This window comes from Pezoporus occidentalis, unplaced genomic scaffold, assembly GCF_034315485.1.
Source record: "Pezoporus occidentalis ecotype Australia unplaced genomic scaffold, CSIRO_AGI_Poc_V1 ctg14, whole genome shotgun sequence".
NCBI classification, from domain to species: Eukaryota; Metazoa; Chordata; class Aves; order Psittaciformes; family Psittacidae; genus Pezoporus; species Pezoporus occidentalis.
Window position 1 is genome coordinate 1,431,821 of NW_026913209.1, and position 15,603 is coordinate 1,447,423.

Genomic DNA, 15,603 nt, shown 5'->3' on the forward strand with positions numbered 1-15,603 from the left:
CCATTTTTCTATGGGCTCTTTGCCTTAACCAGTATATCAGACAGGTAATACTGACAGATTAGATCATGTTCTAAGAGAGACAGTTACAGCCATAAGTAGTACTGAAAGGCAAAGTCCTACTGAATATCTGAGTTCAGAGGTAGGCTTTGGTGAGTATAAACAGTATCTTCAGATACCATAGTATTTGCATGACTCAAATCTCTCCCAGGTATGTGTATTGAGATTTTCACACAGTCTTATACTTGACCAAATATGGGGAATTTACACAAAAACAAGAGAGGCACATCTTAAATGGTACAGTACATCAGATTTTAATTACTGGTTGAAAACATGCTTATAGAACGGAATCTCAATCAGACATGATGATACTAAACATAACAAAAAAAGCAACATACTTATTCCATCTTATTTCCATATTGATAAATACAATGTCCCCTTCTCTAAGTCTGCTTCACTGAAAACATCCCATGGTTATTTTCAGCATAAAGTTTGGTAAAGGAATAAGCAACTGAAAATGACATTGAAAATGATGCTCAACTAAGTTGACAATCTTCTACCTACAATGAAGTTGTGTGGTACCAAAGATCAAGAACACTTGAAAGCATTTCTTTCAAAAGAAAGGGCAGCTCATTTTCCCCTGCTCTTATGGAGCACTTCCATCCCCCAGCTCCTGTTGTGCTAGTTTTCTTTCAGCTTTCTGAATTCACCAGGGCTTCCAGACTGTGCAATGAATATGTGGGTATCGATATCCAGTTAGTAACACTATTAACCAAGATAGGGTCAAACCCCTAAGTCAGCTTTGTCTAGGATTGACATACAGTTTTCTAGGTAAGAAAAGATTACAGAATGGTGAACAATACACACTAAGATCATTAAAGATATTTGGTGGAGCTAAACCACCTGGATCTCCTTAGAAGTGAAGGACACTTCTAGACATGTGGGTTATGAGCTGAGTCAACAGAGGCTGGAAAAAGGCAAATTAAAGAAGCCATGTGTTGCATTTCTGTGTTGTCTAAATTTCACCGCTTAGAAAACTGCTTATCTTGGCAAAGCTTCTTTCTAGCCACTATCCCAATAAAAAATGAGGTTAACACATTACAACCAAGCATAAGTAAGGCAGAAGGCTGTTGCACATTGGATGTGAGATGACAAACAAAGTAGAAAAAAAAGGTTGGTGTTGGAGTAGGGAGTAATAAACTCCCTCTTGGAAAAACAGAAGAACTGTGAGGATCACAGAGTGCATATCTAGGGAAGCTGTTTGTTCTTACTTCAGAAAATAATGCAATGTGTTAAAAAAGGGTATCAATATATTCTGCCCTAATTAAAGAAGTGACCCATTAACTGCAACACTTTGGCACTATTTCACCTATCTGGATAATCAAAACAAGATTTTTAAATATTAAAAGCTGCAGACTGAAACAGTCCTACAAGAGCTTCTACTGTGAAGTGAGGTCTAAAGCTATATGGAAATTGAAGTTCCACAGAAATCAACAAAAAACATAAAGCTGTAGTGATATGAATGATTATACAGCCTTAACTTTCCTGTGCACATTCTGCAGGGATATTTACTCTGGTATCTGAATTTAACTGAATATGAAAAAAGGTGCTGACCTAAAATGTCTGGGTTGCTAAACCAAAATGTGTACAAGCACAGCACTAGCATATGAACCTGCCTCTTCTTCGGGTCTTGCCAATACGTTTCAGCTGTGACCTGGCAAACAAATCATGAAAGCCCTATTTGTAGGCCTAGAGGGGAAAAACTCCAAACTCTTCTTGCCCCCAATGTAGATGCTAATCAGGCACATGACAGCTCAAGGTTTCTGACCTAAGAAGAAACCAAAGAAGCTTCATCACGTCAATCCAACTAGCAATGAATTGTCCAAGGGCTGAACAAGAGCGCAGCACAGAGACCTGATGAGCCTCAATTACGTGAAAGAGGCAATTATAAAATGTCTGAGGAAAAGTCAATTAATGTTGAAAAACAGCCAGCAGACAGACTGCTGGAGGACACACTTAGCTAATGGAGGTCAGCCTTCCCGAACCTGCCAACTATAAAACACACATTTTAAATAATGGGTAAAGAAAAAAGAGGCAGGAGTATTTTGCAGTTTGGAGACGACAGGAGGGGTCCTGTCATCTTTACTGAGTGGTTTCATTATGGGATGGCTCTGCTTGCTCCCTTTCTTTCACAGGTAGGATGCTGCATCACCACTACTCAGGACCTGCCTACAAGAACTAGTCTACTGTTGCTCACATTGCACACCCCAGCTATGGGACCTACATGCAAGCTGCCTCCAGCCAACAGAGGCTTGAATGCTCCCACTGAAGCTCAAATTACAGGAACAACACAGGTAATCACTAGACAGAAGAAGGTCAGAAAAGGACAAGCATCGGGAGAACATTTGTATGAATATATGTTGGTTGCTTTTTTATTTTTTCTAGGAACTTTTGTACCTAACCTAAGCATCAAAGTAATGATCCTTTCATCACAAAACTGCTTTTAAACTTACAGAAAGAAAACTGAGTTACAATTGCAACAGAGATATAACAAGACTTTTCTCATATTCCAAACACATTTAGAACTGCAGAATTTCTTGTAGCATATTAATATGGAACAGGTTTTCAAACTGAAGATAGCTGTCAAAGATCAAAGGTAGCTGTCTTTGTTAGAATGAAAAGTGTTTAGTTTGCCAGCTATCCTCAAAAAGCTTTCTAATGAAATAAATTCCAATTTGATTATTTACTATAACAAAACATAGTGTGATTGCACTTGAATAAGATAGCATCTCAGATAGTTATAGCTTTCAGTGTGCAAATCTAAACTGTCCTGACAGCAGCCACTAATTTAAAAATAATTGCACAGAACTCACTAGGAGCTTTTGTTAGGAATTGCTTTTTTGAAAGCTTTGCTTGGAATTACAGGTCCTTTAGAAGCATGAATTAAAAAGGAGCAGAAAACACTATTTTGTTTAGAGAAAGCTCCTGTTCATTTACATCTCTGTAAAATACAAGCTAACACGTTGCTTTGTTTTATACCCTAAACATGACTTGAACAGCTCTTAAAACAATTTCAGTTGTAGGGACTGAATATCTGTCGATGTAGCACAGACAAAATGTTATTATCCAGGATGTAAAACTTGTGGATGAAAAATGTTTTAGAGAAAAACTCCTTAGATTATTTTGTAGAAAGGGACAAGACCTGTGTAGCTATTGTCAGTAGGATGATCTCAAAAAATCATGCAGAATGTGATTTTAAATGTGGAGAGGGCTAGGGACCCTTAGTCTACCTCACCTCCTACCCTTCAAGTCAATCCATACTATGTCTTTTAGCAGCTAGGATGTTCTATGATCTTACTATCCACACTGACATAATGACAATAACAAGCAAAACTGGAAGATAAAAGATAAAGGCAGGAAATCTTCCACTCCCTTTTTAGCTGAGTAAACTCTGAACTGGCACAGCTGAAGTTGTGATAAGAAGCAGTTATACAGAAACCCAGGGAACAAAACAGAAGAACACAATTCAAAAGTAGGTGGCCCTATGTCTGGGTGATGCAGCACTGAATTTCAACAAGTTACACTACAAGCACATCACATTTGAAGTACTCACAAGTTGGAATTTGTAAATAATTTAATTATCCAAATATATGTGTTTATTAATATATACCCTAGGGGGCAGAAGGGTAAGAGATTAAGTCCTGGGATACTATAGCAATACTAAACTCTTGCTAATGTCTCTCTGAGAGTTGAACTTCGATGATTTCATAAAATCATAGACTGGTTTGGGTTGGAAGGGACCTTTAAAGGTCATTTAGTCCAATCCCCTGAAATGAGGAGAGGACCTTCCACTAGATCAGGTTGCTCAGAGGCCTGTCCAGCCTGACTCTGTGTGTTTCCAGGGATGGAGCATCCACAATTTCTCTGGGCAATCCGCTCCAGTTTCTCACCACCCCCACACTTAAGAATTTCTAAATCTAACCTAAATCTCCCCTCTTTTAGTTTAAAACCATTACACATCGATACAGGCCCTATTAAAAAGGGAGGAAATTACAAATTAGTTTCCTCAGGCTTGTCACAACCACACCACTCATCTTGCTGTCATCTGCAAATCTGCTGAGGGTGCACTCAATCCTACTGTCTATAATACTGATAAAGATATTAAGCAGCACTGGTCCTAGTACAGACCCCCCATGAGGGGTCAGTGCCCCACTTGGCACTGATCTCTATCTGGCCATTGACATTCAGCTGCTGACCACTACTCTCTGAATGTGATCATCCTACCAATAAATTATCCACTGAATAGTCCACCCATCAAACCCACATCTCTCCAATTTAGAGAGAAGGATGTCTTTACTCAGCCACATCAGTCTCTTGCCTTCCCGATTTCTTACATAAGATTCAGAATTGGATTTAATAAAAAAAAAAAAATTAAAAAATCAATTAAAAAAGTCAAGATAAGCAATCTGGCATATTTCATGAAAACCACAGTATAGAAGGATGTTATTTGAGAGAAGGTCATCCTTAAGGAGATCAGCTCAGGAAGATACAGGCACACCGCATTTCACAAAGAATTTAATCACTACAGGAAGTAAAATCCCATTATCATAATTATTTCTATTATTTATATACTGCTAGCTAGTTTTTATATGTTACATATATTCTTGTTTCCAGAGAAACATTGAAGCCACTCAGCAAGTGTTAGAATTCTGGGAGCACTGGTAACTTTGGTAACACTACTGCCTTTTTACTATTGGATTAAGTAAGCGTTGGCATTTAAACCAAAGGCAAAGATGAATACACAGATTCCTTTCCTCTGTTACCCTTCTGTCCTTTTTCAATAGAACATTATCTGCATTTTTAGCTTTATTATAGAAATTCTCAACAAGCCCTAAGAAACACTCATCAGAAAAGAAAATGAAATGCCCTTTATAAGGGATTCTCGAACTGTAATACCTTCAGCTTTCAAATGGATTGTAGATTTACCACATAAGACTCAATTGCTCTGTGATCTGTTTTTTCCTTTCTTTTAACAATGAAATGTAAAACAAGTTGCTTTGAACAAGTGGAGTATAAAACACAAGGGTTTTTTTAACAGAAGACTTTGACCTGCTGAGTTTGTACAGCTACAACATAAAGTATTTCCAACAGAATTTTGAAAGCTTATCTATTTTTACAGAGCTAAAGCATTCATGTTAGTTTGCGAGTGCTCCTTACCTGGTTAATGGAAGCCATAACTATCCTTGTATACACTTCCCATGCATCATTGCTACTTATACAATGCTTAAAAGAAAGCCAGCTTACTCTTCCAAATCCTATAAACTAAAGAAGTCCCTTTTCCCCATCCTCCATGTCAAGAGACTTTAAATCAAGGGAAGTCCAATTAAATTCTGTCTTTCCACAGTTCTCTCTTTTCTTTCTGATCCTAACGAACCAAGAAAACAAAACAGAGGAGATGGGAAGAAGAACAACCTAGAAGTTCCTTGCACTTGTCCTACCAAGTATGTAGTCATGTAGTCACCTTTGTTTTCACCAGTGACTTGTGGAAATGATAATTCCTTAGGTAGATAGGATCAAAGTTTTAAAAAAGTATTAAAATAGGATTTGGAAGGCAGAGGCTGTTCCCTACAGAGTACTACAATTTTGTGAAAGGTCAAAATTCAGGGTGTCTTTACTACACAGTATTGCTTAAGAATATTTTGTGTAAGTAATATATCCAGGCAATATCACTTTCAGTAATGAAAAATACATGTATCTGGATTCTTGGAAATCAGAATAGTAAACAATGGCAGGTGTTAAATTTAGGCTGTTTGTACTCCATGCAGGATAGAGAAGACTGGAAAAATTCATACAAGTGTGTCAGACATAAATTTCTTTTCCTAGAATAAACAGTTCCTCACTATATCCAAGCCCACTGACAGATAGAGACACCATGATGAAGAGAACAGATTCCATAGCTTTCATTACATTTTTGCTCTCCAGACTCTTATTCTAAGCTTTGAAAGAGGGAATATGCTTCTAGTCAAAATAACATCATTGAAAAATGCATCTTATGATGAGGGTAGCATTTTGTGAGATCATTTGTATAAAAAGACAAAAATTCTAGTTTTAGTTTCATTCTAAAAGCTACTGAAAATAGAAAGCAAGAAGGACTGGAGAGTGTGCGCTTGCACATGAAAAGAATAGAAGACCTTTTAATAATCCAGATGAAAGAGTAATGAGTATATTCAGTAGCTTTCAAAGACAGGATTCTGATGAGATTTAACTGGACAGATAAAGGACATCTAATGAAATTAAAAGCTGACAAATGCAAAAGCAACCAGATGTGATGGTAAAAAAGCCTAAGTAATGTTTCCTAAATTAAGCATATGAAAGCTTACTGTAGGAAACTTAGAAGCACTGCAACATCCTGGGCAGCTCATTCTATCTGCTGAATGAGCAGAAACTTTTAAGGAAACCAAACAGAACATTGAGAAACAAAATGAGACTTGTATTGTTTGACAAATACATCTGAAAGTATGACAATTCTGTTACAGAAATGAATACTGCAGCTTCATGTAGTCTTTAGCTATGTTATTTGCAAAATTACATCACAGGATTAGAAGAGGACCAAAAAATTCAGAGTAAAGGATTACAAACCAAGAACTTTGCAGTCAGGACTGACCAGCTCTAGCCATAGTTATCAGCATTATACACCTTTTAAGATAATGTACAAGGAAAACAATGACTCATCAATTCTTTAACCTTTTCTAATATCAAAAGAGTTTAATAATTTGGATGGACAGGAAGAAATATAAACCCTGATTTAAATTCAAAGCAAGTGGTTGTCAGATCTCAGCAGTGGTAATGCCACTATTTCAGATCATGAGCTGAAAATGGGTGTCCATAGCTAATTAATATCCATCTATGACAATCTGTTGCAATATCAGCCAACAGGCCAACTGTTTATGCACTTAAGTACATTTATGGACTAAGACATTTGGAGGCTACCTGCTGTCTTCTATAAGATACACAGCCTTTTAAAGTCGCATCTATAGCTGTTTTAAATAAGAATTTTCTTTGATATTATAGACAAAGATGCATAGAGTATGTTCATAGATGAAGTTCTCTAGAGTAAAGATCGGGCCTAACTGAACTGCTTTATGTACTGAGATTACTTTATGTACTAGAATCTCATATTGAGTGGATTTTGGCTTTGAAATTTGGAAAAAGATTCTGTGAGAATGCACTACATAAAACAGAAAAAAAAGCTGGTAAAAATACATATAGAAAAATAGAAAAGGGCTTTTACATTTCATCACCTATAATGTACATTAATCAAACTTAAAGTACTGCCCAAAAAGTCTAGTATGTTTGTAAATATTAAATGCTAAATTTTATGTACTAAGTAGTGATGTGATTGTCTGTCCTTTCAGGACTGGTGAATACAGAAATCCAGGGGGTAAGCACAGTTATCCTTCACTGGCTTACAAAGCCTCCTGAGACCATTGGCTTGTGCATCTGCAGACTGCCAAACTAGGATGATGGAAGGAAGTTTACTAGTTGTCTCATAGAGTTTGCCCTTAAAAAATAAAACAGCTAAAATAGTTACCTATTTCACAGCCTTTTTGAATTATGTATGCTTTTTTCCTAGCTATCTACTTCATTTCCTAAAACACTTGGAGTTCATTGAAACATTCTATGGGTCCTGGAAACAGCATTCTGTGGCTTCACCCTGCCAAGCTCCAGTGACATAAAAAGCATTGCTCTATAAAACCAGGCATTATTATTGTCAACAAAATTCTGGTTTGGCATGTATGCTGATTCTAGTTACTTTTAATGACAAAATGTCCAAAGAGAAAATATATGATGAAAAATGGAGGTCACAGAGAGTTTAAATAAACCAGAATAGGAGAGAAACTTAAAATAAGTGACTTACAAAAGAGATACTGTAGTTTAGCAGCATGAAGTATTAATGAATAATTGAATACAGTCTGGTTCAGAACCTTAAACTAAGTGCTAATTAGCCATAGCTACAAACTTACTTTCAACAAAAATATAAAATAAGATCTAATTAATGACCATTTCCAGTGGCAAAAGATGAAGTTCTCTAATTTATCTCTGAAAAGACACTAGAAGAGAAACAAAATTAAAGGGGAGCTTTAGAAGAAAAAGGCATTTCAAAAGCTACGTTCCTGCAGGCATTTCAGTGCCTAGGGCATACTGCTCTGGTTAGTCCTTGAAACTCATCATTGCAAGAGTGAAATGATTATTTCTCTTTAGGAAAAATATCTTCCATGTCAGTAAATGCAGAATAAATAAAGGGAGAATAAAAAAACTGTCCATTTTGCCAAGCTGAGGTGAGCATACCTTTGAACTGAGAAAGCAGCACATCAAAACCTATATTTTTTTTTAATAAAAAAGAAAAATTGGACAAACTGAGCCTGCACAATTCTTTGAAACCAAGTTGAGAAATTCCTCCAGTAGCTGCTATACAATACTCTGCTATAACATGTTTTCTGCAGTTTATGACATCACATTATTTCACAACTGGAAAGTGAAAGGATACAAGAGTAATTTACAGACTTTAGAAAATTTGATAAACAGACCAGAAGGTCACTAAATCAAAAATAAATGCAAAAAGGTTTCTTAATGAGAGTTATAATGTGCTCAGTAAAACTGCTTCCACTGTTACCAACCATATCGTCTACAGTACTCATTTGATTCAAATTACATGTCCAACAGTAATACAACAAATAAACCCTAGCTAATAAGCCATAAGATTTCAATTGAATGCTTCCATTAAACAAACATACATAATCTAAGTTCAAATGAAGTGGCATGTGACTCACACATTTTCTTGTTCTAAATATTGCAGTTACACCAGCAGAGTATTTTCAAAATAATTCTAAAACTGTTTTGTTGAGTTCTGTGCATGTTTTAAGTGATTAGTAATACTGAACAAGATGCAGAAGGACAGATGTTTAATTGGCAGTAAAAACACAAGAGTGAATTCTCAGTTGTCAAGTTTCAGGAAGAAGTTCAAGAGAAATCCATGCCTATAAATAAAGCTGAGTCTCAGTAATGAGTTTTAAATACCTATTTATACTTCCTTGATTAATGAAGTATTGAAGCTTATTTATTCTTGCCTCAGAGCCTTAGTTTATTTCTGATTTAGGTACACACGAATGAAAAGACAGATCTTTATAAGAAGAAGGTAGTGTCTGTTAAAAATCTGCAAGTCATGAGGATGATTTACATTTGCGAGAGTCAAGGCATTGTGTGTGGACTCAGCTGAAAGTAAGATGTGAGCTCCTCCCTGCAACATTTCTCAGCACCAACACAACACCATAATCATGCCAAATTAGTCTGCTTGCAAATATGCTTTTCCTTTAAAGAGACATTTCCCTTATAATTTCCAGCAGCCCATTAAAGTTTTTAGAAATTTAATTTCAGGGATGAAACTATAGATAATTCTGTAATCTTCTTTCTGTATTTGCTTCTTCACATTCATACTGACACAATCTTTCTTTCCTTAGCATCTGTTTAAGTAGTCACATATTTTGTCATAGAATATAAGCAAAAAAGTCTCTACATCCCTATTATTATCTATTTTCAGTATCTCAATTTCCAGTATTTGACCCACAAACTTCATGAAACCAGAAGCTGTACAGTGTCAGCGAAATTCTGTGAATCCTTATTTGGAAAGCTACCAGCTCTTATGAACAGACTGTTCTGCTGGTTATCTCTTTCTCTGAGTAGAGATCAGCAGTCTTGCATTCAGTCATCCTCACTTATAAAGTGGGGCTCCACCTCTCAAAAAAGGCTGCTAGGGCTGTATGCCATAGTAACTATACATTGTAACTATATACTAGTAACTATACAATGTAACATTGTAACTATATAATGTATAATGCAATAGGGCCACTGGGACCCAGTTTTCTTCTATCTGAAAAAAACCCTAACATAAAAGTCTCCAAAGAGATAAGAAGTTTTAGTCTACAGTATTAATTTGTAAAGAAGCTGAAAATGAAATAATTTCTCATTAGTTCTTTCTTTTTCTGCTTACTGGTTTGTTTTGTTTTTTTTTTAACTTACCAGGCATTATAATATTGGAAAAACCTAGTTTCCTTGTTATGGATACTCCATGGGTAAACCTGGATGTATACTCTCTCCTAATTTGTTCTATGTCTCCATGAAGCAATTGAAGAGAAACTGCCAGACCTGAAAATGAAAAGAAAAATGAGAAAAAATAAGACATTAAGACAGATTATAGTCATAACTACTACTTAAAAATTACATACATTTGCATTTTCATACATTACATAGACATTCCTGAGAACTCAAAAAGTTCAGTGGAAGTTCAAAAATACCAAGCCAACCCACCTCAATTTTTTTATGCATTTGGGAAGGGTAACAACCACCAGAAATCAATAAAGATTAGTAACCATAAAACAAAAAAAAACAACATAAAACCAAATACCCATTAAAAACATTAGCAAATTATTACTGATATGTAACTGTACTATGATAACACACTGGATCAAAATTATCTCAATATAATCAAGGATGGATTGAGGCTTTAATTGGAAAAAGAATTAGAAAAAATGTCAATTCCGAGAAACATCAATCATCAATATTTGCTGCCATTTAAATTTTTCACTTCCTTCAACACAATTCTGTCTTCATTGGTACACAAGAAAAAGTGGAAACGGAATGTCCCTATCTATGGGAGAAATTTGTAAGTCTCATTACAATGCATCACTTAACCTGATACAAAGTTATACAGTTTATTAACCCAAAATCTGAAGAAACAAACTCTAATAAACCAATATAGCATAATAAAATATGTTTCACTTCAGCACAGTAATTTCATAATGACCATAATGACTGAAAATACAACCTTTTTTTCAATATTCACCAGATTTAATCAATTATGCTCTTTCCTGTGTTTGCAAGAAGACATACAAAATGTAAGGGTGACCATATAATAATTTTCCAATATTTATCCCTCTAGAACCAAGGAAGAATAACTTAATCAATTATATCTGCAGTACGCAAATAAATTGCAAACAGTATACTTAATTGAGATTAACAAAAACAAAATGCATGCCTTTTGATTATTTAAATAAGGCAAGTGCCAGGATGATACAGCTTGTACAGATTAGTCTATCCTAACCTTCAACATTACTGCAGCATATCATGTGCCAACATACAGATCAAGGAGAAAACAAGAGCAAACTCTTCATATACACTGAACAACTGGAAATAAACAAGCAACTCAGAGGACTCAAAACTAACTTTAGATTAAGTTTACACAAATAACATGCAGACTGAATAACAAGGTCATCAGTCCTTTCAGCTTTGGAAGAAATTCCCCCTACAGTCATGTTACTATTTAACTGAATAAATTTACCTGAAGTTTGATGGTTTTTAAATCAAAGCTTGAAAAATCTATACTAAGTGCTGTCAGTCCAGGCTACTGCCCTAAAGAGATCAGGGATCTAATTACTTTTTCAAGACCAGGCTGGACGAGGCCTTGAGTGATATGGTTTAGTGTGAGGTGTCCCTGCCCGTGGCAGGGGGGTTGGAACTGGATGATCTTAAGGTCATTTCCAACCCTAACTATTCTATTCTATGATTCTATTCTATTCTACATGACAACTTTTATCTTTTTCCTCTTGCCTCCACCAATATTTTATTATTTTAGCAATTCCAGAGAATGTGATACTCTGACAAGACTTTCATTCTCCTATGAAAAACAGCTCACCTACACATCTTGAACTGAGTACACAAACAAATCTTACAAGGAAAAACACTGTGAAGTCTATTCTATTTTAAGAACTGTATTTAATGGCATGTACATTAATTATTTTAGTAGTAGGAACTTGTTCTGTGGTTACCATGTAAGCAAATTTTAGGAATTAATTGCAATTATTTTTGGTGGAGATGAGAAGACAAAACAAACCATACCAGTGATGTGGCCAGCTGAGAGTACAGGAGGTTGGTAAGAAATCATATGGACAAAATTCAGACTCTGTTAGAGCAGGTGAAAAGTTTTTCATTGCGGATGGGAACAGCTAGGCTGGGTATAGTTCACTTATACATATGGATATTTAGCCCAACTCCAATCTTGTTTCTCTTATATTTTAAGAAATCATTATACATACATATGTATGTAAATTCATACCCCCATATGCCCCTAGTGCACTGTTTCCTTGGAAACCTGAAAAGCATTTGCCATTGCTCCAAATCACATCAATCACAACAGCATTAATCAGATATTGTACACCACCTGGTGTTGAGCAAAGTTACTGTGTTTTCTACATAAAAGTTGAAGACCTCAAATTCAATTCGTACTACAGTTCTTGTTGTGTAGAAATTTTGCAGATTTCCTTGATGAACTTAAATTAGCTCAAAAATGAGATAAATGCCAAAAAAAAAAAAAAAATCAATGTCAAAACAGTTCTAACCGGAGAAATAAGCTGCCTGTCAAGGATCTGAAATACTTGATCATGCAAGGCAAGAAAGGTATTAGCTCTCTATTTCACAGCATTCATTGTTAGAGAGTGAAGAGTTATCTTTTTATATCCAAACGCATCAAGAAAATCTCTCACTGAACACACTTAAAACATGTCTTAGTCATTTTACCTGTAGTTTAAATACATCTTTGGAATTCATCCCCCAGCTCTTCAGAATAATGAAGAACACTGGATTAGAGATAGCAAAGATATTTAAGAATGTTATACAGTGCAAATAACCCAGTATGACAGGAAAGAGTGAAAATAAAGCAGAATAGAAACAGAGCAAAGATGCCCAGGGAAGGAAGTCTGAACAATCTCTGAAAACCAAGGCTGCAAGTTAATGGTCTTGCTGCTCAGGGTCCAGCTGCTTATGAAAAGAGAATTGACAAGGGAAGCAGATCTGCTACATCTGGTAAAAACACTGAAGGCACGAGGGTACGGACTTTATATAATTGATGAAAAGAAGATGATCCCCAGTTAAGTGTTCTGATTGCTCTCTCAAATCTCCACTAATTTTGCAAGGAAATTTAGGCTCCCCTGCATTAAGGACCCAATATCAATGTAGGAGATATGAATATGACACTCAATGAAAAAGAATCCTGGAAAAAGATTGCAGAGATATTCTTTTTGCATACAGAAATAGAAAGCAAATTCATTAACATTTCTCCTGTGGAAACATGGATAACTTTTCTGTCATATAACAAAGGTAATACCCTTTAGTTTAATTTATGCCACTCTGATGATGTATGTCAACATCAGTTCCTTCTCATCTCATTTCATTCACTACACAATAAAATTATCAGCTGTAGAAAAAATTAGAGCATCTGATGGAACAGCTGTGCACAGACAAAGCAAAGCAGAAAACTACAGCATGCCACCGTACACTGCATCTGGCTGTGGCTGATATGATCGCTACACCATTTATGAGACCTGGAATCTACCTGAAAATTCAAAACTACAGATTATTGATTTCCAGAATATTAGGAGCTAAAACATAACATGAAAAAGATTATCCAGTCTCTAAAGGACTGACATTTTATTTAGTTAGGAACATAGCGTAGCTTTGTCCTCTCAGAAAAAAATTCAATTTCTTTCCTAGTGGTAATTAAACCCTCTTGTGTTAAATATTATTCTTCATTTACTCCAGTTCTGAAAATATTACCACAAAACTCTGTGTGGCACTGCAAACAGATCTGCTTTTATTTCTTTTGCAAGCACATGAAATTCCTCACAATTAACTCACACCATAGTTCACCACAGATTATTTTTATCATTCAGGTGAAAAATAATACAGAAAATTGACAAGTGGGCTGAATAAGCACTCCAGATTTTTGTTAGATCTGTCATTTCACTTTAAAACAGCTTTTGAACTGCATTACTGATTTCTGCATTTAGTTATGGCAAAAGGCAACTGTTTATTATGCTTACAGACCACTTATTTGCATCTGAGCTTCGGGGGGGGGGGGAAGGGAAAACATTTACATTCAGCTTCTATCTACTGGCAGCAGAGAATCCTAGATCATATTAAGAAGAAAATGCCTAGCAGCTGCTCAGGAAGCTGATAGAAAAAAAAACCTCAGACAGAATGCTATTCAGCACTGTTTGTATTTTAAGAAAGGTAATAAAATACGGCATCTGTCCAAATAAAGCTGCCTAAGGGTGTTAAAACTACTCTGAAAACATACATGTGGTCCCATTCCTGGTAGTATTTAAAGTGGCCAAATTACTAGTGCAGAGATAAAATCAGTAGATTTCCACATTGGATTTGGGAAACAAATGATTTATTGATTTAATGTGATCTGGGAAAAAAAATTGTGTAAATCTTACGCAATTTGGCCACAGCAAAATCTGTGTAGTAAATCCCACAAATTACAGCTTAGGAAAAAAAGTGTTGTTTTGTTTTTTTTTTTTAAACATGAGAGGTAGATTCAATTCTCAACAGCCTTTGTTAAAGTCTTTATTTTGATTACTTTCAATTATCAAATGAAACTCCAAATTCTTTGTCTTTTCCTCAGCTTTAAATACTGCTTTTTAGCTTGGTAAAAGAGAATGTAAGAAAAATAGCCTTTTCAAAATGTTGACAATTTTCTTGGAGCTCATGAATTAAATAAGCTCTTGTACCTAAAGCTTTTACCAAAAATGCCCTCAAGTGTGGAAAGTCAGGGTTTTTTTCTTCTTCACATGGAAGATAAACACTTAAAAGCATTATTATCATGAGTAACTTGGCTTGGAATTTCTTTACAGGAGAGATAGTAAAGCCTTAAGTACTTCTTGACAGAATCACTGTAAGATGAAGGTTAAAGGACCAGAAGGCTGAATGACAAACAAGCATCTAGCCTAACCTCCTTATACAAACTATAAAGACCTTCAGAAATAATTTCTCCAATTCTTACCTTAATAAAAGCCCACTAATGCCCTTTTCTATTAGCAATACTCACAGCATGTCAATACCCATTTCCGCTCTACATTGTTATATTGGAAAGATAAATCATAGAATCATAGAATAGTTAGGGCTGGAAAGGACCTTAAGATCATCTAGTTCCAACCCCCCTGCCGTGGGCAGGGACACCTCACACTAAACCATATCACCCAAGGCTCTGTCCAACCTGGCCTTGAACACAGCCAGGGATGGAGCATTCACAATTTCCCTGGGCAACCCATTCCAGTGCCTCACCACCCTAACAGTAAAGAACTTCCTCCCCATATCCAATCTAAACTTCCCCTGTTTAACCCGTTACCCCTTGTCCTATCACCACAGTCCTTAACGAATAATCCATCCCCAGCATCCCTAAAGCCCCCTTCCAATCATCTTGCTAATTTTTTTTTAAATTACATTTTTGCACATTGTTTTGTTAACTAGAATATCAGGCAGTGCACAAAATACACAATTTTACATTCTTACATGTTTTATATTGCTTCTAGTGCAAATAACAGACAAAAGTTTTCAGGGAAAACCCCACTATTTTCTCCTTTATGAAGAGGAGCTCTGCCATGCAAACAGCCTTCGCACCATAGTACTTGAAATTTAGGTACTTCCATTCCAATTATGTGTTATTTCAAATAAAGAAACAGTTTAACTGGGACCTAAAGAAAGTGGTAAAAA

The 15,603-nt window shown here is 35.7% G+C and overlaps 1 protein-coding gene across 5 annotated transcripts in view; it reads right to left on the reverse strand.

The window, feature by feature from the left end:
• Nucleotides 1-15,603, reverse strand: part of DOCK4 (dedicator of cytokinesis 4) — a 243,807-nt gene that overhangs the window by 93,498 nt on the left and 134,706 nt on the right. For all 5 annotated transcript variants that reach the window (XM_062609561.1, XM_062609562.1, XM_062609560.1 and 2 more), the window contains exon 13: nt 10,075-10,200. In XM_062609561.1, coding sequence (XP_062465545.1) covers nt 10,075-10,200 — 126 coding nt within the window. The remainder of the gene's footprint in view (nt 1-10,074; nt 10,201-15,603) is intronic.